Here is a 19,710-nt window from a genome sequence, read left to right as displayed (position 1 = left end):
CTGATTGGTTGTGTAAAAGGTCGAGGCCGTGACGTAAGAGGGCGCGGGCCAATTAGACCATACGGACTGCGCTTTCCCGATAGGCCGCAGCCGGATCGGAAAGGACGTGGCCGCAGTCTGTCGTCGTCTCGGACGGTTTCTCAGCGTTCGTGTCCCTCATCTGCCACTTTCCGTCCTTTGGTTCCCACGATGCCGATGTACCAGGTAAAGCCCTATCACGAGGGCAGCGCATCTCTCCGTGTAGAGCTTCCCACCTGCATGTACCGGCTCCCCAACGTGCACGCCAGAACCGGCATTTCAGCGCCGGACTCAGGCCACGTGCAGGTAGGAGCGCGCGTCCCTCCCCGCCCCCACCCGCCCTGTGCGTACGTTTTCCACCCTGTTGCACTGCGCAAGCGCGAAGTCACATCTCCGGGTCTTCCGCCCAGTGCGCTGGCGCCTTGGCCGGGTCAGTCGGGGGTGAGGGGCTAAGGGTCGGGTCTCCTCCGGCTGGAGCCCTGAGATTCGACAAGCTGCAGTGGGGAGTGGTGGAGGCCCGGCTTCACGCTCCCGCCAGTTCTCTGTACCTGCTTTTGTCTATTAAAAGCTCTAATCCTCTTGTATCTCTTTTTCCCGCTTATGGTTACTTAAGGTTTTTTGTTACCAAATTTTGGCCACAGCAAAGTAAGGAGCACGTAAATGTTAATTTTGAGGAATCCTTAGGCGAACCCCGGTGTCCCCGCCACCCTGGTTAACGTCAGCGCCCCCAGGGCCCGACTTCCGCGGTCCCTGCGCCCTAAGCCTGCGTCCCCAAGCCCCCGCGTCGCTGTCGTGCCGCCTCCCACAGGCTTGCCTCGGGATCGCGGGCAGCGGGTCCGCAGCGGCCGCTGTCGCGCGCGAGCAGGCCTGGGGTGTGCGTGCTCGCCCTGGGACTGGACCGCCTGCACCTGCACCGGGTGCACCGCCTCCCTAAGCGGCGTGTGCGCCCCGGCGGTGGGCCCGGAGCTCCTGGCGCTGGCACCCTCCCCAGCGCGGGCGGGTGGACCGCGGGAGCCTGGTGTCCTTTCAGTTCGGGTTTTCCAGATTTCTGGATCAGTGGAGCGCCTTTTCCTGAGGGCTGGCCATTCTAGTGGTCTCTTTTCCAAAGCCTCTGCCCAGGCCTTTCGTGTTTTTTGTTTTGTTTTTTATGGGCCGCAGATACACTTCTTAGGTTTCCAACAGGAGACACCTTCCCTCCATTCTGACTGAAGATGAGTGAACAGGTAACTTTTGTTCTCCCGGGGAGAGTTATCCTTCAATTTGTTTTAATAGCCTTCTGCCTAGATTGGAAGGCGGGTGGTTAGGTTAGCTGGAAAATGGTGACACAGTTGTCTCACTAGGGAGCTAGGACAGAAATAGCACCATGATCCAATGCCCGTCACTGGACACAGGACAGTTGCAGGGAATTAAAAACAAAACCCAGACCCAGAGTTGGGAGTGCCACTGTCTCATTTGAAACCAAGTCTTTTTTTTTTTTTTTTTTTTTTTTTTTTTCCTTCTTGGTGTGCTGCTTAACTTCCTTGGACTTTTAACTGTGAACCTCTAACTTAGAAGCCAGCCAGCCCCACTTCTTAAGCTCAGGACAACAGTGTAGACAGAGAATTAGAAATCAAGCATCTCCAAGGTAAACGGGAGCAACACAAAGAATAAACCGCTTCTAAAATACATCTAAAATAAAACGGATAAACACGACATGCCGAGTCACAGGCTAATCCAAGCGGGAAAACAAGCCACAGGGCAGCAAAATGCATAGGTAAAGCAGATTGTGAGCACTTCCTCATTCCTCACCCCAGGAGGCGTGAAATCAAGCTGAGTGGGGCTCCCAGTCAGTCTTCGGACCGTCTTCGGTGTGTTGACTGGCGCGGTGAACACAATAGATGCTTCTCTGCCCTGGCTCGTCAGGGACACCCTGCTGCCGTGTGTAGAAAGGAGCACGATTGTGCACACACAGTGCACCAATAAGGCTGATTAAAAGAAACTGGGAGAGCACTCGAGGACTATCATTGAAGAACATAAGGACGTTACACAGGAGTTGCCGTGCCTGTCCCACATCTTGAATTCAGACTTCTTTCTAGTCAGCCCCTAATTATTTAATTGGCACACTGAAGTCTTTGTTCTTCTTTGCTCCACCCGCAAGCCAATTATCTTAGTTTCTTTGCTGTTGGAGCTTAAACCAGAGTGGCAGGCTAGGGGAGGCGAGAAAGTGCAGATTAAGGTCTAGGAGAAGAGAGAGGAGTGTTGCAGATAGAGGGAACAGAATAAATAAGAGCCCTGTGGTAGGTGGGGACATGGTGTGTTTTAGGGACCCGAAGGGCAGCATAGGTAGAGCACAGCTCCAGGGGGAGCGATATGTGAGAAGTACCCAGAGGACAAGTCAGACAGGCTGGCTGGCTGGCTTGCTTTCTCTCTCTGTCTCTTTCTTTCTTAATGTTTATTTTTGAGAGAGAGGGACAGAGGTTCCAAAGTGGGCTCTTCACTGATGGCAGTAAGCCTGATGCAGGTCTCGAACTCATGAAGCGTGAGACCATGACCTGAGCTGGAGTCAGACGCTCAACCGACTGACCCACCCAGATGCTCCAATACAGACTATTTCTTAAGGGCTTTGTTTTTTAGGCAAAGAGCCTAAGAGGTTAACATGGAGGTGGGGTGACCGGATCAACATTTGTTTTAATCTTTCTGCCATCTTAGGGACGGATCGGAAGGGTGACCCCAATGGGAGCAAGGTGACCGGTGGAAGCAGGCTAGGTGAAAAGTGGTGTCTTCAACTTGGGCAGTGACCGCTGAGGAAAGCTTAGAAGCCGATGAACTCCAGGAAACGGACCTCACCTAGTGATGAACTAGATCTGTGCGAGGGCAGTGTTATGAGTGGCTGTGCGAGGAAGAAAAGTTCCTGAGAACATCAGGCTTACCAGCACACAAAATACAGTGCATCGTGAGTGCACGCTTACAGTCACATCAAGGTCATTGCCGTATGGACTATTCTTTCTAGTTACGAGCATTTTCTTCTTGCTTAACATACTCTTCTCTCAGCTCAAAATGGATTATCCGTTATGAGAGCTCGTGAATCTGGAAATAGGTTGTACAATGTGACTTTATTGAGAGGGTTGTTAGTGCTTTTTAAAGTAAGCCTGTAGAGGTTTGAGATTTATTCCTCAGTGAATGTTATTGGTTACTCACTGTGTAGCAGTGACTATACCAGGCAAGAAGAATGCAAAGATTCAGTGAGTAAAGGATGTTAGTGTGAAAAAGTTCTGGATGACTCTAAGAGAGTGCCAGCATTGCCTTAAGAACGATGGGGGGAATAGATCATCTGACTCCATGGACATACCTTTCCAAGCCAATGACACTTTGTGTTGAGCCTGCTTCTGCTCCATTTTCTCTCCTATTTGTATAAATTTCTCAGTTACATTCTCATTGCCCCCCCCCCCATCTTTTTCTGTTTGTTGAAGCAAAGTATTTTGAACTAATTTGATACTGAGAATAAAGAAATAAGATTTATGTTCATCCATCATTCTCCTCCGTTCTTAAATTACCTGAAATAGTCCTACAATTTCAGAATGGCTTTCAGTCACATTCTTTATTTGTTTTGAAGCATTTGTGGATCGATTTGCAGGACCTATTGGAAAATGAGATGATTCTGCTACTTCATTTTAATTCTTTTCAGAGGTGGGGGGGTATTGATGAATTCATGGAACTCAGCAGAAGACAAAGGATCAAATGTAAATGCTGCTGTGACGTTAGAGGAGATGAACGTGTTGATGTTGGTTTGTTTAGGAAGAGTCCGACCCATCTCTTCAAGCCCTTGAGTCCCGCCAAGATGATATTTTAAAACGTCTCTATGAATTGAAAGCTGCGGTTGACGGCCTCTCGAAGATGATTCAGACACCAGACGCAGACGTGGACGTAACCAACATAATCCAAGCTGATGAGCCCGCTGCTTTCTCGACCAGCGCGTTGGACTTAAACTCAGTGCTTGGAAAGGTAAGTTCACCTGGAGAGCTAAAGAACATCAGCATGCTCGGCTGCTGTGAGTGCCAGAAAGTCGTGCTCGTGTGATTCAAGCTTTGGTTTTCTAGTTCTCAGAGGTGGGTACAAGGAGCACGTTCTTTTTTTTTTCTCCCCTCAATGATTGTGCCTGTGCACAAAACAAGATTCGTGAGCTATGAGCAAAGCCAGAGCAAGCACTAAAGCTGCTTGACTTCTCAGACCCGGTGGAGAAGAGCTGGGAACATCCTTAGGCAAGGAAAGGAGTCCGGTCACAGCTCCCGCCATTCCATGCCACGTGTGACGCAGGCCGGAGGTGGGTGTCATTCACAGCCTCCGAGCCTGGAGAAACAGACCTTAGGTCACCTGAGCATTTCTCCGGTTCACGTAAGTCCATCCTGACCCTGACAGCAGCCTGGACTTCAGAGTGTCGGCTGCCCAGCCACAGTCTCACATGTCAAGTGTCTTTTGTTACATTCAGTTTGCGGTCTTAGAATTAAGTTGCGCGCACCGCCTTTAGTGATCAGTCTGCAGGATTTAGCTAGCTTGGGTGACAGTCTGATATGCAGAGAAAGAATCTCATTCCCAAGTGGTGTTTATTGAGGGCACAGAAAGGGTGTCCCAAGAACCTCTGCTAATCCCGTCCTCTGGAATCGGTGATAGACATGGAGCTCTCGGGGAAGCGTGAACATGTGGAGGTGTGGTCGCAGCGCATCCCGGTAACTCAGGACCTCTGCACTCGGGTTCTTTCCTTGTCCGGTATGTCTGCCTACACTGAGCACCCAGAGACCCAGCCAGGCTCCTCAGGGAGCCAGTCGGGTTGATGAGTGGGTGATCACACACAGCTGTGCCAGTGCGTCAGGGTGCTGGGAAGGCTTCCCAGGGCACATGGTGCATAAGATGAATTTTGTTACCTCAAAAGGCACAGCGTCAAGTGATGCTGTTCAGAGAATTGCAGCGCATTCATCCTAGGTTGACGTGACAGGCTTTGGTCAGGAGGGGCAAGACTCTTGGCCAGATTGTGGCAGGTTGTGTACAGAAAGCCGAGGAACTTGGCCTCCAGAGTGTTATAAGAGTTCATTCATTATAACATGGGCCTCCTAGGTGGTTCAGTCTGTTGAGTGTGCAGCTTTTGAGTTTGGCTCAGGTTATGATCCCAGGGTCGTGGGATCGAGCCCTGCATTTGGCTCTGTGCTTTGTGGAGCCTGCTTAAGAATCTCTCTCTCTCTCCCTCTGCCCCGCTTGTGCCCACTCTCTCTAAAATAAAAAAGGAGGGAGGGGCGTCTGGGTGGCTCAGTTGCTTAAGCTTCTGACCCTTGATTTCAGCTCAGCTAATGATCTCACGATCATGAAATCGAGCCCCATTTAGGGCTCCAAGGCACTGGGTGTGGAGCCTGCTTGGGATTCCCTCTCCCTCTCTCTGCCCCTCCTGCACACATGTGCCCATTCTCTCTCAAAAAGAAAATTAAAATGAATGCATAAAGTCTGCATCTAAAAGAGCAGTACATTTTAGCACTTCATAGCACTTCAGCTAACACCTAGTTTTTTAGATTTTGCCCACTTGCCATCACCAAGGACATTTGGAACCGTGCCCTTTTTCAGGGGACTTGCTATTGACACATAACTCACACACAAATTGACATAGAAACTGTCCTGTCAGGTGGTCTGGTGTTGGAAAGATTCAGTAAATGGAGTAATTGCGTGTGTGGGGGGTTTTTTTCTTCAATAACTCAGGAACAAATAGTAGTGCCATTATTTTTTTTACCTGTATTTATTTTGAGAGCACACCCACAGGCAGGGCAGGGGCAGAGAGAGGGAGAGAGGGAATCCCAAGCAGGCTCTGCACAGCCAGCGCAGAGCCTGATGTGGGACTCAGTCCCACCGACTGCAAGATCACAACCCGAGCCAAAATCATGAGCCACGTGCTCAACCAGCGGAGCCATCCTGCTGCCCCAGTGGTGTCATTCTTCACGTGTTGTTTTCCTGATTTCACGGTGTCGAGGGCCAGCAGCGCAGAGGTGAAGGGGCTGCAGTCGGCTCCCGTCCCTGCTCCACTTCTTACCGAGCTGTGGGCCTGGCGGGTCATCTGCCCCCCAGAACTAGCTTCCTCAGCTGTGAGATGGGGTGAGAGCAGGACCTTCTTCGTGGGCGTCGAGGACCCAGTTAAATAACCCTGGTCAGGCCCTAAGAACGGCACCTGGTACAATTACATACAATCAAGTTGCTGTTAACGTTCCTCATGTTTGGGTTTCTCCCGCAGGATTACGGGGCGCTGAAAGACATCGTGATCAACGCAAACCCTGCCTCCCCTCCCCTGTCCCTGCTCGTGCTGCACAGGCTCCTGTGTGACCACTACAGGGTCCTGTCCACCGTTCACACGCACTCTGCAGTTAAGAGTGTGCCAGAAAACCTCCTCAAGTGCTTTGGCGACCAGACCAAAACACAGCCCCGTCACGAGTATCAGCTGGGTTTTACTCTAATTTGGAAGAATGGTAAGCAGAGGGCCCTGGGCTGGGCTCACGCGCCCTGGACTGAGCCGTGCACCGTGCCTTTCCTAAGGGGCCAGGACCATGACTTGCTATCAGGTCAAATTCTCTCAAAGTCTAGAAAGCATGTCAGGTAGTTCTAGAAAAGGAGCACAGATGAACCTTGAGGCAAAGATGCCCTCCCTCCTCTAGGAAGGTTAGCGTCTCTGACAGCCGTTTTAGGGAGGATCCTGTCTGATCAGCTAGAGCAGGAGAGAAAGGACAGTCTTGGCCAGCTTGACCTCCCATTTCCAGATGTATTACAGGGACATCAGTGTTATCTTTTCAGATAGCCTGGAAAGGGTGGCAGGCTGTCCTTTCTTCGCCGTCCCTCTGATGTATGCCTCTCCTGGTTACGTTTATATGGTAGGGGAGTGAGCACCGTTCATCCAGAACCCCCTCGCCACCTCAGCAACCCATAAGGAGCCCTCGTGAAGGTAGATGGAGCTCCCAGCATGGCACGTGGGACTCCTGGTGACCAGTCCTCATCCTGCAAGTTAGGCACAGGGTTTGGCGTAGATGGTCTGAGGGCCTTTCTAGCTTGAAAACCATCATAATCAAATACCAGAAACGCTTACTCTTTCAACAGAGTTTACGTTCTCTACCCATCCGGTTTAAACTCTCTTGAAAAATGCACTTTTTAGAGACAGGCTAAAATTGTGATCTTGAAACCCCTTTCCCTTGCCACCAGTTCACAACTGGCAAATCCCCTTCCCCATCGTTCAGGCACTTCCTCCTGAGGGCCATTACATGGTGTGCTTTTCTCCTTTCAGTGCCGAAGACGCAGATGAAGTTCAGCGTCCAAACGATGTGTCCCATTGAAGGAGAAGGGAACATCGCCCGGTTTCTGTTCTCTCTGTTTGGCCAGAAGCAGAATGCTGTGAATTTAACCCTCATAGATAGCTGGGTAGATATAGCGGTTTTTCAGCTAAAAGAGGGAAGCAGTAAAGAAAAAGCCGCTGTGTTCCGCTCCATGAACTCCGCTCTAGGCAAGAGCCCCTGGCTGGTTGGGAATGAACTCACTGTGGCAGATGTGGTGCTGTGGTCCGTGCTCCAGCAGACGGGAGGCGGCAGCATGACAGTGCCGGCCAACGTGCAGAAGTGGATGAGGGCGTGTGAGAACCTGGCCCCCTTCAACACTGCGCTCAAGCTCCTTCAGTGAATTTCGGTACCTGTAAAAGGCTGACTTCATGAATGGTGCTGTTTCCTGCCTGTTGGGGGTAAAGGACTTGTACTAAAATCAAAGTCTGCTTAGCTCAGTTGTCTAGAATGAATAAAGGTATCATAATTTATGGTTTTCCTTTTATTTAAAACTCAGTAACATTGTGTGCAATATACCAGGATGGCTGTAGGCCACGTGGCAGACATTTCTGAGATGCAGTGAACATATCCCATGGCTGCCTTTGGGGAACATAGGTTGGCCGGGAGCCGGCCCTGTGGGAGCAAAGGAGCGCCCCGTGGGAACAGGGCGGGGAGAACAAGAACACACATCCCAGAGCTACTGTGAGATCATTCAGATCATTTGGGGGAAGAGGCACAAAGCTCAAGAAGGGCGTGGTTTTGGAAGGATGCCGAGCTGAAGGTGAAGGGAACAGAAAGGCTGGATGATGCACACTGTGCTGCTAAGAAGCTGAAGTTGTGTCTCAGACGCAGCAGACAGCCAGCAGGAGCTTCTGAGCCAGGGAGTAATCTGCGCAGACGTCTTCCTGGTAATTAACTGGCAGCAATGGCACGGAAGGGGGAGGAAGACTGGCAGTGATCAAGTCCGGTGAGCATGCAGGCCTGGGCGTGGGCAGTGATGGGATAGGCACAGACCCAGATCTGTGCAGAATGTTCCAGAGGAGGGCTTGGTGGTCGACAGGCAGAGCTCAAAGGAGAACAAATTGAGCCTGGTGTCTAAATCTCTACTTTCAGAGACTGGAGAGACCGTGATATTAAAAATTAGGAACTCATAGACAAGGACAAGGGCAAGAAAATAGGTTTAGTTTAGAGAAGGCTTCAGTCCAGAATGCTGGCTTGTGGAAGAATGCCTTAAGGAAAAGCAGTTTGGGGGAACTTCTACAACTTTAGTAAGTCTTGTACAGGTTCACTAAATACAAGTATACCATCCATACCCTAATAAAGACTAAAAATTTACATTCCAGTTGACTCAAGGATTAGAAGTCCAAGTTCACATTTACAGAGCCTGATGAAGGCGAGACGGGCACACTCCCGTCCTTCGTGTCATCCTTAGCCCTTTTGTCCTGAGAAAGGAGACTCAGCTGCTTCTTCAGTTCTTCGATTTCTTTTTCTTGCTCTACTATTTTCATCTGTAGAGTGAGGTTAACCTGTTAAGAAGAACATTTTAAGCTCCATTAAAACGGCTTCCTCCATTTTAAACATCCAGGCATTCCTCCCTCCGCATGCTTCCGGTGGGCCTGAATGCCAGTTACCGCGGCTAGGGAAGCAGCGCCAGGCACCCAGCAACGTGTTCGAGGGGGAGGTTCCCACTGTTGCGTAACCGCAACTGTCGGCACCTCAGTCCACAACGTACAACCAGGGGCCAAGCGTCACACTGTCAGTGCTTGGTCACTGCGTCAGTACTGCCAATGTGTGTGGTTGTGTTGCCTACTCGTCCCCAGTGACAAACCCAAGAGACAGTTTTTAAAAATGAGTAACTGGGTCCCCTGGTGGCTCAGCTGGTTAAGCGTCCGACTTCAACTTGTGTCATGATCTCACAGTTCATGGGTTCTGGTCCCGCATCAGGCTCTGTGCTGACAGCTCCGAGCCTGGAACCTGCAACCTGCTTTAGATTCTGTGTCTCCCCCACTCTCTGCCCTTCCCCCACTTGCAGTCTGTCTCTCTCTCAAAAATAGGTAAACATTAAAAAAAATTAAGATCTCTTTTTTAAATAAATAAATGAATGAATGAATGAATGAATAACTGAAATAAAATGAATAACTGAAAACGGAACCAGCCAACCAAGACAGAAGTGCCCCAAGCTAATGAGAAGCGATGATGCTGGAGGGGAAACCTTATCACACCTAAATGATGTTCGAGAAGAAACAGCTGACTGTGGGGCTGCTGCTCCTGCCGCCACCAGATGGGATGCGCAGCTCCAGGGCCCAGGAAGATGACTTAACATAAGTGAGGAAAAGGACAAAGATGTCCCAGAGAAAGTAACAGCAAAATTCATGTTGAAAAACCCTTGGGAGATATTTCACAACACTGGAAGTGCAAAGGATAAAATGTTGGGAGCCGATCCAAACTTAGAAAGGAGTGTACAGTTAGGGGTACCTGGGTGGCTCAGTCGGTTAAGCGTCGACTTCGGTCTGGGTAGGATCTCACGGTTCACGAGTTCAAGCCCAGCATCAGGCTCTCTGCTGTCAGCACAGAGCCCACTTCAGAAACTCTGTCCCCACCTCCCCCTGCTCCTTCCCCACTTGTGTGTGTGCACTCTTTCAAAAATACATAAACACTGGGGCACCTGGATGGCTCAGTCGGTTAGGCGTCCGACTTCAGCTCAGGTCATGATCTCACGGTCTGTGAGTTCAAGCCCTGCATCGGGCTCTATGCTCACAGCTCAGAGCCTGCTTCGGAATCTGTGTCTCCCTCTCTCTCTGCCCCTGCCCCCCCTCGTGCTCTGTCTCTCTCAAAAATAAATATTAAAAAAAATTTTTTTTAATACATGTTAAAGAAAAAAAAGAAAAGGAATATACAAGGCACCAAGGCATAGAAAAGACATTCATTCTGTATCCTAAATTCTACTTAGAAGATGGAAGCAGGCGCTGTTCACGCCACTCCTGAACACTTTCTTAATCACAGTGCACTAAATACTAGTTTTACAACTGGCTTCGTTTCCATGTACATCTGAAACTGACAAGTTTTAATGTTTGGAGAAACATTTTTATTTAAAAACAATTTTTTACTATTTTTGAGAAAGTGAGTGAGAGAACATGAGCAGGGGAGGGACAGAGAGAGAGGGAGACACAGAATCTGAAGCAGGCTCCAGGCTCTGAGCTGTCAGCACAGAGCCGGATACGGGGCTCAAACTTACCACGAGATCATGACCTGAGCCAAAGTCAGATGCTTAACAGACTGAGCCATGTGGGCGCCTCTCTGAGAAACATTTATAAAGGTCACGGGACAACTGTAACTTCCCACTGACTACTAACATCCATTTGCATGGTTTGAGCTCAGCATGGTCATTTTTAGTCTGTATGACCACGCAAAGCAATGACTGCCTGTATGTACAAATTTTATCTCTATAGGCATGTGTAGGCTATATTATAAAGAATTCCAGGCTCCGAGCTGTCAGCACAGAGCCCGATGTGGGGCTCAAACCCACGAACTGTGAGATCACGACCCGAGCTGAAGGTAGACGCTTAACTGACTGAGCCACCCAGACGCCCCATCTAATATCTGACTTAAATGGGAGGAGGAGATAAATTTAATAACCACATCTGCTATTTTCAAAGACTCGGCAAAGTACTACAGCCACCTGTTTATCATTCAAACCAGTGAAATTCACGGTCTTACTTGAAAATTAGTAAGCCTTAAATAGGAAACATATCCACTAAACAGATCGCACAAATAGTTCCCAGACTAGCGTGCATCAGAGCCACTTCAGGTGTGTGTTAAGCACAGACCGTTGCTCCCTCGCCCTCCCCGGGACTTCTCTCGGACTAGGTCTGGGCACCAGAGAGGGCCTGAGAATTCTAGCAGGTTCCTGAGGATTTTATGCTGCTTGCCTGGAGACCGCACCGTGAGGACCAGGGCAGTGAATGCAATACTGCTCCAGCACAGGGTGTGCAACTCACTCGGGGTGTCTTGTTAAATGCGGATTCTGACTCGGCACGTCTGGGATGGAGCCCAAGACCCTGTGCGTTCTCACCAGCCCTCCCCCACACTTGGAGGAGCAAAGCACTAGAGGATCTGCGAATGTATCTTTGAATCAAGCTTTCGTTAAACCTCAGAAAGTTCCTAGAGAAACAGAACGGATGTTTCTCCGGTACATGCAGACCAGAGACGGTGCTTGGCTCTGTAACATGTCTGGAAAGAGGAAAGGAAGGGGGGTGTCCTGGGGCGATCACAGGACTGAGAACCAGACACACACCTGCACGCGGAAGGGTCGTAGACGGGCTAAGGCGGTCTCTGCCACCGTCCCTCTACCTCCCCCCACGAATTCCTGCTTTCACCCTTTGCCAGGTGCTCCTTTTTACTAGTAGGTGTGTTATAATCATTTAGAAAAAGTTATACATCACGGTTGGAAAGAAAAAGAAAGCCTTCTGACTTAGCAAGATGGGGCTAAAAAGCACAGCCTGCAATTACATGTTTACGGTAGACGGTCGGCAGTGGTCACCTCGCTTCTTGGACTATGAAAAGTGTGTTACTGGGAACTCTGGGAAGGAGTTTAAATGTCTGGCTCCCACAAACCTCATTCTAAGCTCAACTGTTCCTCGTGAAATCAGATTCACAATTCAAATTCTATTTTAAGCTTCATATTTTCCCCAGTATTAAAAATCCATATACAGGGGGCACCTGGCTGGCTCAGTCAGTGGAGCGCGTGACTCTTCATCTTGGGGTTGTGAGTCTGAGTCCCACGTTGGGCAGAGTTTACTTTAAAAAAAAAAGAATGAAGAAAATACATATATACGTACATTTGCAGAATTTTGGAAAAGTTCGCTTTGCAGCAGCTCAACAGCAGACGGTCTCTGAGATGCGTTCTTTCTAGTTAAGAGCCGGATATACTTGGCTTGTACAGGACACCTCTTACTGAGGGATTCAGGTATCTGACCAGTTCTTAAACCTGTTAAAACTTGCACTCGCTCCATTTCTGTTCCAAACGGCTGAAAGAGCTCCAGCAGGATCACACCCAAGCTATACATATCTGACTGGAGAAAGCGGAGGAAAGGGAATTTAGTGGTGAAACACACAGGGAGAGAGTACCCTTTCCTTTGTAAGGAAGGATGGTTCACAGACTTCACGAGGAAGGAAACCTAGTGGCGGACTCACCCCTCACAGCAGCATGTGTCTGCCACCTGCAGCAATGGCCCTGAGGGAGAGGTGACTGGTACTGTCACAATCCCTGTCTCTAAACAGCAAAAAGGGGCATCCACGGGCACAAAGGATGGACAGCCGGGCGAGGGGCAGGGTAACCCCCAGCACCCACAGTCACTACCACACTATCACTTCCCTGCAAATCCAGGCTTGGAGCAGCCAGAGCGAGAGGTGTGAGCCCACAAGGGCTGGTCCCAACTAAGGGGGTCACAGTGTCCCTGCGGCCTGCTCCGGTGGTGCCCCCTCTGCCTCCAGACACAGTTAAGCATTCTGGGGAAGTTCAACAAGCTGCAGAAAATGTGTTACTTTGCCTGAAAGAGTTTTTCTAGAGAAAAGTCTTTGCCAGATAGGATTTTAGGAACCGCCATGGTTTTTTCTGACAGTTCATTCCTAGCCACTAAAAAGCTGAATGATTCATCAACAGAAAGAAAATCTATTAGGCTGTTATTCTGAGAAACGGATTTACTTTGACATTCCTTCAAGGAACAAAACGGACTAAAACTCTTCAGTATCTTCATTCTGCTTCAAAGGGAATCAAGAACCACAGTTCCCTGTAGCGCTATTTAGCATTTTTTTGAGAAAACAGAAGAAAGGCAGGCTAAAACAGGCTTCTATGAATTGTAGCATCCTGAGGTTAACAGTGACCTTCTAAAGGGAAGGCTCATTTCAAAAATAATTTATGACACCCACGGATTTATAACCGGTAAAGTAGCCTAAAAGTCAGTGCCGTCAGACTCTGCTGAAAAGCTAGGTTTCCTGTTCTGGCAGTTTGATGTAACAGACAAGGTACCCTGCTCAGTTATCTGCCCAGTTCCTCTGCACGAGAGCGGCCATCGCATTTATCTGCGCTTCTGCTACTCAGGACCGCAGACTCCGTCTAACAAAAGGGAGAAAGGCAGCGAATACTACCTTGGCATCATACTCGGATCCTTCCAACTGCTCGGGGGAGGCGTACAGACAGGTACCCACTCTGGAAGTGTGCGTGGGCATTCCTACGATTGGAAAAGCCAGACATTTAAACACTGCGGAGTTCACACTGTCTACAATAAAGAACACGGACTCTGAGCAGGGCACTGTAGCCCCCGAAGGAACGATGGTTGCTTTTTGTTCTTATCTTACTTTTGCTATTATATTAAGTCTTTGTGATTCTCTTTAAGCGCAGGGGCACCTGGGGGGCTCAGGCGGTTAAGTGTCCGACTTCGGCTCAGGTCATGATCTCGTGGTTCGTGGGCTCGAGCCCCGCGTCGGGCTCTGTGCTGACAGCTTGGAGCCTTGGAGCCTGCTTCGGATTCTGGGTCTCCCTCTCGCTCTGCCCCTCCCCCACCTCCACTGTATGTCTCTAACATTTGTAAAAATATATCCACAAGTTCAACCATGCCTCTTTTTTCCTTAATGCCAAAAAAAAAAAAAAAAAAAAAAGATAGAAAGAAAAGATCACAACCAAAATAAACTTACTCTTCCCATCTCTATCGATCCAGTCTGTGTTCTTCTGTATGATGTCCGTGCAGGCCAGACCAAAGTCGCCTATTTTTACTTGCTGATCAGGGCCATGAAGAAAAATATTTCTAGGCTGTAAACAAACAGAACAATTCCTTGGTGTTCTTAAACAAATTGTAAAAATGCAGAGACATTAAGAGTTTTCAACTCAGGAGCAGGGAGCCCCTCAAAAATGAAAAATTAGAGCAGTGGTTCTAAAACTCAAGTGCACATTAGAATCACCAAGGAGCTTTAAAAAAAAATCCCAATATCCCAGCCATTCCACAGACCAATAAAATCAGAATTCTTGGGGGTGCACGCAGGCAGCAGTATTATTTAAAGTTCTCCATGTTGGGGTGCCTTGGTGGCTCAGTTGGTTAAGTGTCCAGCTCTTGATTTCAGCTCAGGTCATGATCTCACGGTTCATGAGTTCGAGCCCTGCACTGGGCTCCAGGCTGGCAGCACAGAGCCTGCTTGGGATTCGCTCTCTCTGCCCCTCCCCCCGCCCCACACTCTCTCAAAATAAATAAACAAAAAAATAGTAATAGAAGTCCCCATGTTACTCCAAGTTTGAGAACCACTAACACAGAGCACACTTTGTTCACAACTGGTCAGCCGAGCGTCAGAATTCCCTGAGAAACTTTTAAAAACTATCATCTTCTCCAACAAGCCAAAGACTGATTTTCTTTCTAAGTTTATTTTTTTATTTTGAGAGAGAGCGAGCAAGAGCAAGCAGGGGAGGGGCAGAGAGAGAAAGAGAGAGAACGAATCCCAAGCAGACTCCATGCTGTCAGCACAGAGCCCCATGCAGGGCTCGAACTCACAGACCGCAAGACCATGACCTGAGCCAAAGTCGGACGCTCAACCAATTGAGCCACCCAGGCGCCCCAGATTTCTTTTTTTAATGAGAACATTTTGATATTTGTAAAAAGCTCCTGGATGATTCTTTTCTGTTAGCCAGGGCTGCGACTGTGAAGGGACGCATTCAGCTCTATTTAAGCAACCGGTGCAGACCCAAAACTTCTCCCAATGGAACTAGTCCTGTGGCAGCACAGACCTGCGCCCACACTGAGGGGAAGAGGCCTTCTACTCAAAACAAAAAACGTATTTAGGTTTAAAGTTGGCTTTTCTTACTTTAAATGTAATAATTTTAATTTTTTATTTGCACCTATAAATTCCTGTTTTAGCTTTGTTCTTTTTTTTTTAACTATCGCCAAATGGAGAATAACACAGAAATGATCTCATGCACAGGATGATAATTTGGCTATGTTTTTGTGACTGAAAAAAGTCCCCAAACCATGCTTCTATCTGCCACTGTATGACCTAACAACAAAGCTTTAAAAAGTTGAGCCTGATAGAAAAGTGAACCTTGTTCACAGATACAAGCCTTCACAGTTCTAGAATGGAACTGAAGGGGTCATAATGAGACTAAAACTGACCAATTCTGTCACAAGTGTCCCCTGAACTTCCAAGTCCCTACTCTTTGAAGTTTTGCTCATGGGAAACATAACCAAGAGAGGCAGCAGGGAGCTGGTGGCCGACGGGGCCAAGCCCCTGGAAGAAGGCCCAGCCGCGGCCCTCCACATCAGACTCTACGAGGCCATCATGAGGGAGGACTGTGCAGCCATCCGGGTGCTCCTGAGAAGCCACCCTGTCAACCAGCCCATGACCATTCTGGCCAACTCCACCAGCTACCGACTCCTTCTGAACCAGGTACCCCCCACCCCCCGCCCGCTTTCTGCTCAGCCACCTGTAGGGAAAAGACACGCTGCTCCAAAGGCCCACCACCTAATTCGCGCAGGCTCCTCGAGGCCCCCCCACACCCGCAGCCCCACGGGTCACCCCCAGCACACCGCATGGCCAGAGCAGGCCCTTCTAAGTCGACGTGCCACCCCCCCTCTAGTTACCACACGCACACAGACACGCGAAAGGACTAGAATGCATTTGGTTGGCACAACGCTGATGCCATCCTCTCGATATGGTGATGACAGCTGTGTGAAGGGATTCCTTTTCCCCTTTTTACATATGCTTTATCATTTTCTACATTTTTATACAATTACCTTTATAGTTATTTTTTCAAAAAGTCACCCTCTCCCTTACCCCACCTTCTTCCCTCATCCTGCTGTCACACTGTGAAGCCACTGATTACATACATATGCATTTTAAGAACCGGCATAAACAGCTCGGCGAGTCACAGGACACACGCTACGTTCTCTCTGAGACCCCGGAAATGTGGGTGTTACTCCTGAGACTATAACTCTGGCAAAGTAGGAAAAAACACAAAACCGCACTTGTCAATCACCCCGCAGGTTAATTTAAGGACAAAGTGACTTAGTAGCAATTACCGTTAACTTTCCCCTGTGAGCTCCCCACAAGCATCAACTTCCAAAGCTTTCAGTAAGTGATTTCTGTTGCCTTGGTAAATCTGCATTTATGCAAAACACAGGTTTTATAATAAGAAACTCACTGGTTTGGGGTCCTTTAAAACAGTCAAAAGGAAGGAAAATTTCCATGCACATACCAGAAAAAATACCGAACTGAGATACTAAATACACTTATTTCCTCCAAAACAGCAGGCTGACACAATGGCCACTTCTCCCTGCACAGGGCTCCTTGTAACGTATTTCGGTTTCTCCCCCGAAGCAGACGCAGTCCATCATCCCCATTCATCTGGCTGCCAAACACCGCAAGGCGCAAAGTTTGCTCTGTTTGCTAGAACATGGCGCTGACCCCGAAGTAAGGTAACTCGACGGGGATCACTTCTAAGTGAGGAGACGCATGACTTAGGTTACCCTTCCCGGTCACGTCCGGACTCACCCATCCTTCCGTGTCATGGACTACAAAATCCTAGGTCTCGAATGAGCCCGTTTCCTTACTGACTAGATGAGAGCCTCTGAAAAACTGGCCGAAACGCAGGAATACACACCAGGCAGCCCACTGAAAGCATCCTGAGAATTAAGTGCTCAGCAATGATGCTGTGGAAAATGCGTTAAGTCCTGGTCGCAGCCCTCAAGGAGTTTAACACCCTAAGCTAGGGTGAAAAATAAGTAAACAGAAACAGACAACGGATTTTCTTTTTATCACCCACCCCTAGAAAGTACGCTTCACAAAAGAGAAGCTTGTGTGGCTCCTCAACCCGTCTTCACCACCTAGACCAGTGCCAGGCACTAAGTGCCCGATAAATACTACCTAGTGAAGCAACACCTTCTTGGCCCCATAACATTACAACAAAGTAAAGCCCCAAATCCTCACTATGCTCCAGAAGAGCCCCCCAACCTGTGTGGCTCCCCCCCTCACCCCTGCGCACCCCTGCCCAGCTCTGCAGACCCTCGCGCTGTCCTTCCACGACTGGACGTCACCAACGCGCCCCCTCCTCCACAGCGGCCCCTCGGTGCACCCTTTCCGACCCTTCCACCACAGGCCGCCCCCGTGGGCCCTCATAACTCTTAGAACTCTCCCCACAGGTAATTCTGGCCTAGCTACTGAAACGCCTTTCATGCCAGACTGCCAGGCCTGCAAGGGCAGAGACTGTTTTACCCTATCCCTCCCTAGCCTGGGGCCTTACGCTACATAAATACACGCGAACTGAAAGTCATTTCCAAATCTCAGCAGAGCGGTCAGCTATTCGTAATAAGCCTTCCCTTTTCTCTGCCAAATAAAGCAAGTTGGGAGGCCACCCGGAGAGACCTCAGCAGAGGGGCGCACGGGGGCCGCTGTAAAACCCTGGCTGCACCTGAGTTGGCGCAGGGAGTGAAGACCAACTGGTTTCACTAACTGGGGGCTGTGGGTCTCCAGATTCGACTCTGTCTTCTGTTCCACCTCCCCACACACGGGGAGCAGATGCAGGGCCACGAAGAGCCACGTTGGCAGGGGTTCTGGCCCGGTTCGGCTCAGCTCTGCGTTAAGACCAGGTCACACCAGGCCCACGGAACTCTCCCGCGTGGCTGCTAAACCACAGCACCGTGTGAGGTGCTGGGGCACAGGATTAACTAACATACAGCCTCGGAGAGGCCAGTCCCAGCAGGGGTAACAAAACTGAAACCGCTGTAGGAAGCTAGGCCCCTCCAATGCTGTGACGCACAGTACCCTGTCCCCCCAAAACGCCGTGATACCCCGAGGACTAAACGGCCATGCAGATTTCCAAACGCTTCTTCCAAGTAGTTGAGGAGAATTACTTCAAATAGACATGCCCTTCTTGAACACTAATTCTTCGTGTAGATACAATGTAGGTATTCATGGATATAGCGTAGACATTCATTGATACAGCATAGATATTCGTGGATACAGTGTAGATACTTGTGGATATAGCGCAGACATTCGTGGGTACAGTATAATCTGTGATGAATAACTATTTTAGGGACACAAGAGGCCTTACCACACTTCACCTGATGCTGCTGCACTGGCCGATCATTTCTACCACGTGGACAAAACCGGGGAACAGAATACGAAGGATCCTGACAGACATTCAGAACAATGCCGTAACGTGTCTCCGCATTTTGTGCGAACACGGAGCCCAAGTCAACGCTCGGGTAGACAACAGCAACAAACACTCTCCCCTCCACCTGGCCATAACCTACGGGACCTATCCAGTGCTCTCCATTTTAGCCCAAAATGGTGCCCACATCAATGCTGTTAATGAATCCAGCATGACGCCCCTTCACACGGCTGCAGACATGCTCAACAAGGAGATGATGGAAACACTAATTGCCTGCGGAGCAGATGTTAACTGCGTCATCTCCTCCACTGGGAACACGGCCCTTAAGCTGGCGGTGTGCACGGCGTCGAGCAAAGCAGGCCGAATGCTGGCCGCGGGCGTGAACTGCATCCGTTTACTGCTAATTCACGGAGCCCAAGTGAATGCCCGGGACCACGAAGGTCAAACGGCTATCCATGAGGCGTGTTTTGGAGGCAGAGAGGCAATTATCAATCTCTTGCTCGAATTTGAAGCAAATGTCAACCTATTAACAAGAAACGGGGAGTCTCCCATCTACATGTATCTTCAGCGCAGTTCCAACGTAAGGGACACGGAGCTTCTGGCCAGGCTACTTCATCGCTCTTATCCTTTGAGACTGACCAATAACCACGGAATTCTACCTGCGGGAATCATGCTGCCAGAATTCCACCTCTTAAGGGAAACCCTCATAAAGCTGTCTCAAAGACCCTTATCCCTACAGGACATCTGCAAAAGGAACCTCAGGAATATTTATGGTGAGAAGTACAAAGGGCACTTGAAGCGACTTCTCCCCGCGAAGATGTGGCATTCTGTATATGGCTTTCATGACTTAGCTTACCTCCTGAAATAGCACCCCCAAGTGGCACAGGCCACGGAATTTCAGTAACTCACCATGCGGTTTCTGGCTAAGACACATACCCTGGCAACACTGAACCCATCAGCTTGCACATCCCGGATGTACAAACCATTTGGTTCCTAAACTTTTTTCAAAAAATAAAATGATCTGCACGTTAACTTTTTTGTTCCCCAATACTCTTTTAAATACATTTTCCACAATTCAACTTTTTGTTCAAAAATAAGCCACTTAAAACTCTTCTGCCAAAGAAGTAAACGTGTTCTTTCTTGATAGCCTGTTCTGATTAAAAATCAGGATAAGCATAGATTTTTTAAACAGCAGAAAAAAATTGGCCATATTAAATTCCCTTGAAGATACAA

At 49.1% G+C, this 19,710-nt stretch overlaps 3 protein-coding genes across 8 annotated transcripts in view; 2 read left to right on the top strand and 1 right to left on the bottom strand.

Annotated features, from left to right (window-relative positions):
- Positions 1-76: 76 nt before the first annotated feature.
- AIMP2 (aminoacyl tRNA synthetase complex interacting multifunctional protein 2) lies at positions 77-7,819 on the top strand. 4 transcript variants are annotated; one of them, XM_043559657.1, is made up of 4 exons: positions 77-204; positions 3,793-3,999; positions 6,263-6,494; positions 7,301-7,819. In XM_043559657.1, the coding sequence occupies exons 1-4, from the start codon at positions 190-192 to the stop codon at positions 7,687-7,689; spliced, it is 843 nt and encodes a 280-aa protein (XP_043415592.1). In that variant the 5' UTR covers positions 77-189; the 3' UTR covers positions 7,690-7,819. The 4 variants fall into 4 exon arrangements, with proteins under 4 accessions (XP_043415592.1, XP_043415591.1, XP_043415593.1 ...); XM_043559656.1 differs by having other exon boundaries at positions 190-324; XM_043559658.1 differs by lacking the exon at positions 77-204 and adding an exon at positions 408-1,241.
- A 670-nt stretch (positions 7,820-8,489) lies between these two features.
- Positions 8,490-19,710, bottom strand: part of EIF2AK1 (eukaryotic translation initiation factor 2 alpha kinase 1) — a 30,972-nt gene continuing 19,751 nt past the window's right edge. For all 3 annotated transcript variants that reach the window (XM_043559651.1, XM_043559654.1, XM_043559652.1), the window contains 4 exons: positions 14,022-14,136; positions 13,476-13,558; positions 12,167-12,400; positions 8,490-8,854 (listed from right to left, as the gene is read on the bottom strand). In XM_043559651.1, the coding sequence (XP_043415586.1) occupies positions 8,684-8,854; positions 12,167-12,400; positions 13,476-13,558; positions 14,022-14,136 (603 nt within the window). In that variant the 3' untranslated portion in view covers positions 8,490-8,683. The remainder of the gene's footprint in view (positions 8,855-12,166; positions 12,401-13,475; positions 13,559-14,021; positions 14,137-19,710) is intronic.
- ANKRD61 (ankyrin repeat domain 61) lies at positions 15,540-19,345 on the top strand. Its single transcript, XM_043559655.1, has 3 exons — positions 15,540-15,755; positions 16,686-16,783; positions 18,400-19,345. The coding sequence occupies exons 1-3, from the start codon at positions 15,540-15,542 to the stop codon at positions 19,343-19,345; spliced, it is 1,260 nt and encodes a 419-aa protein (XP_043415590.1).

Source organism: Prionailurus bengalensis, chromosome E3 (assembly GCF_016509475.1).
Source record: "Prionailurus bengalensis isolate Pbe53 chromosome E3, Fcat_Pben_1.1_paternal_pri, whole genome shotgun sequence".
In the NCBI taxonomy this organism is placed as follows: Eukaryota; Metazoa; Chordata; class Mammalia; order Carnivora; family Felidae; genus Prionailurus; species Prionailurus bengalensis.
Note: the sequence above shows the minus strand (reverse complement) of the source record. Positions and strands in the feature narration are given on the sequence as shown.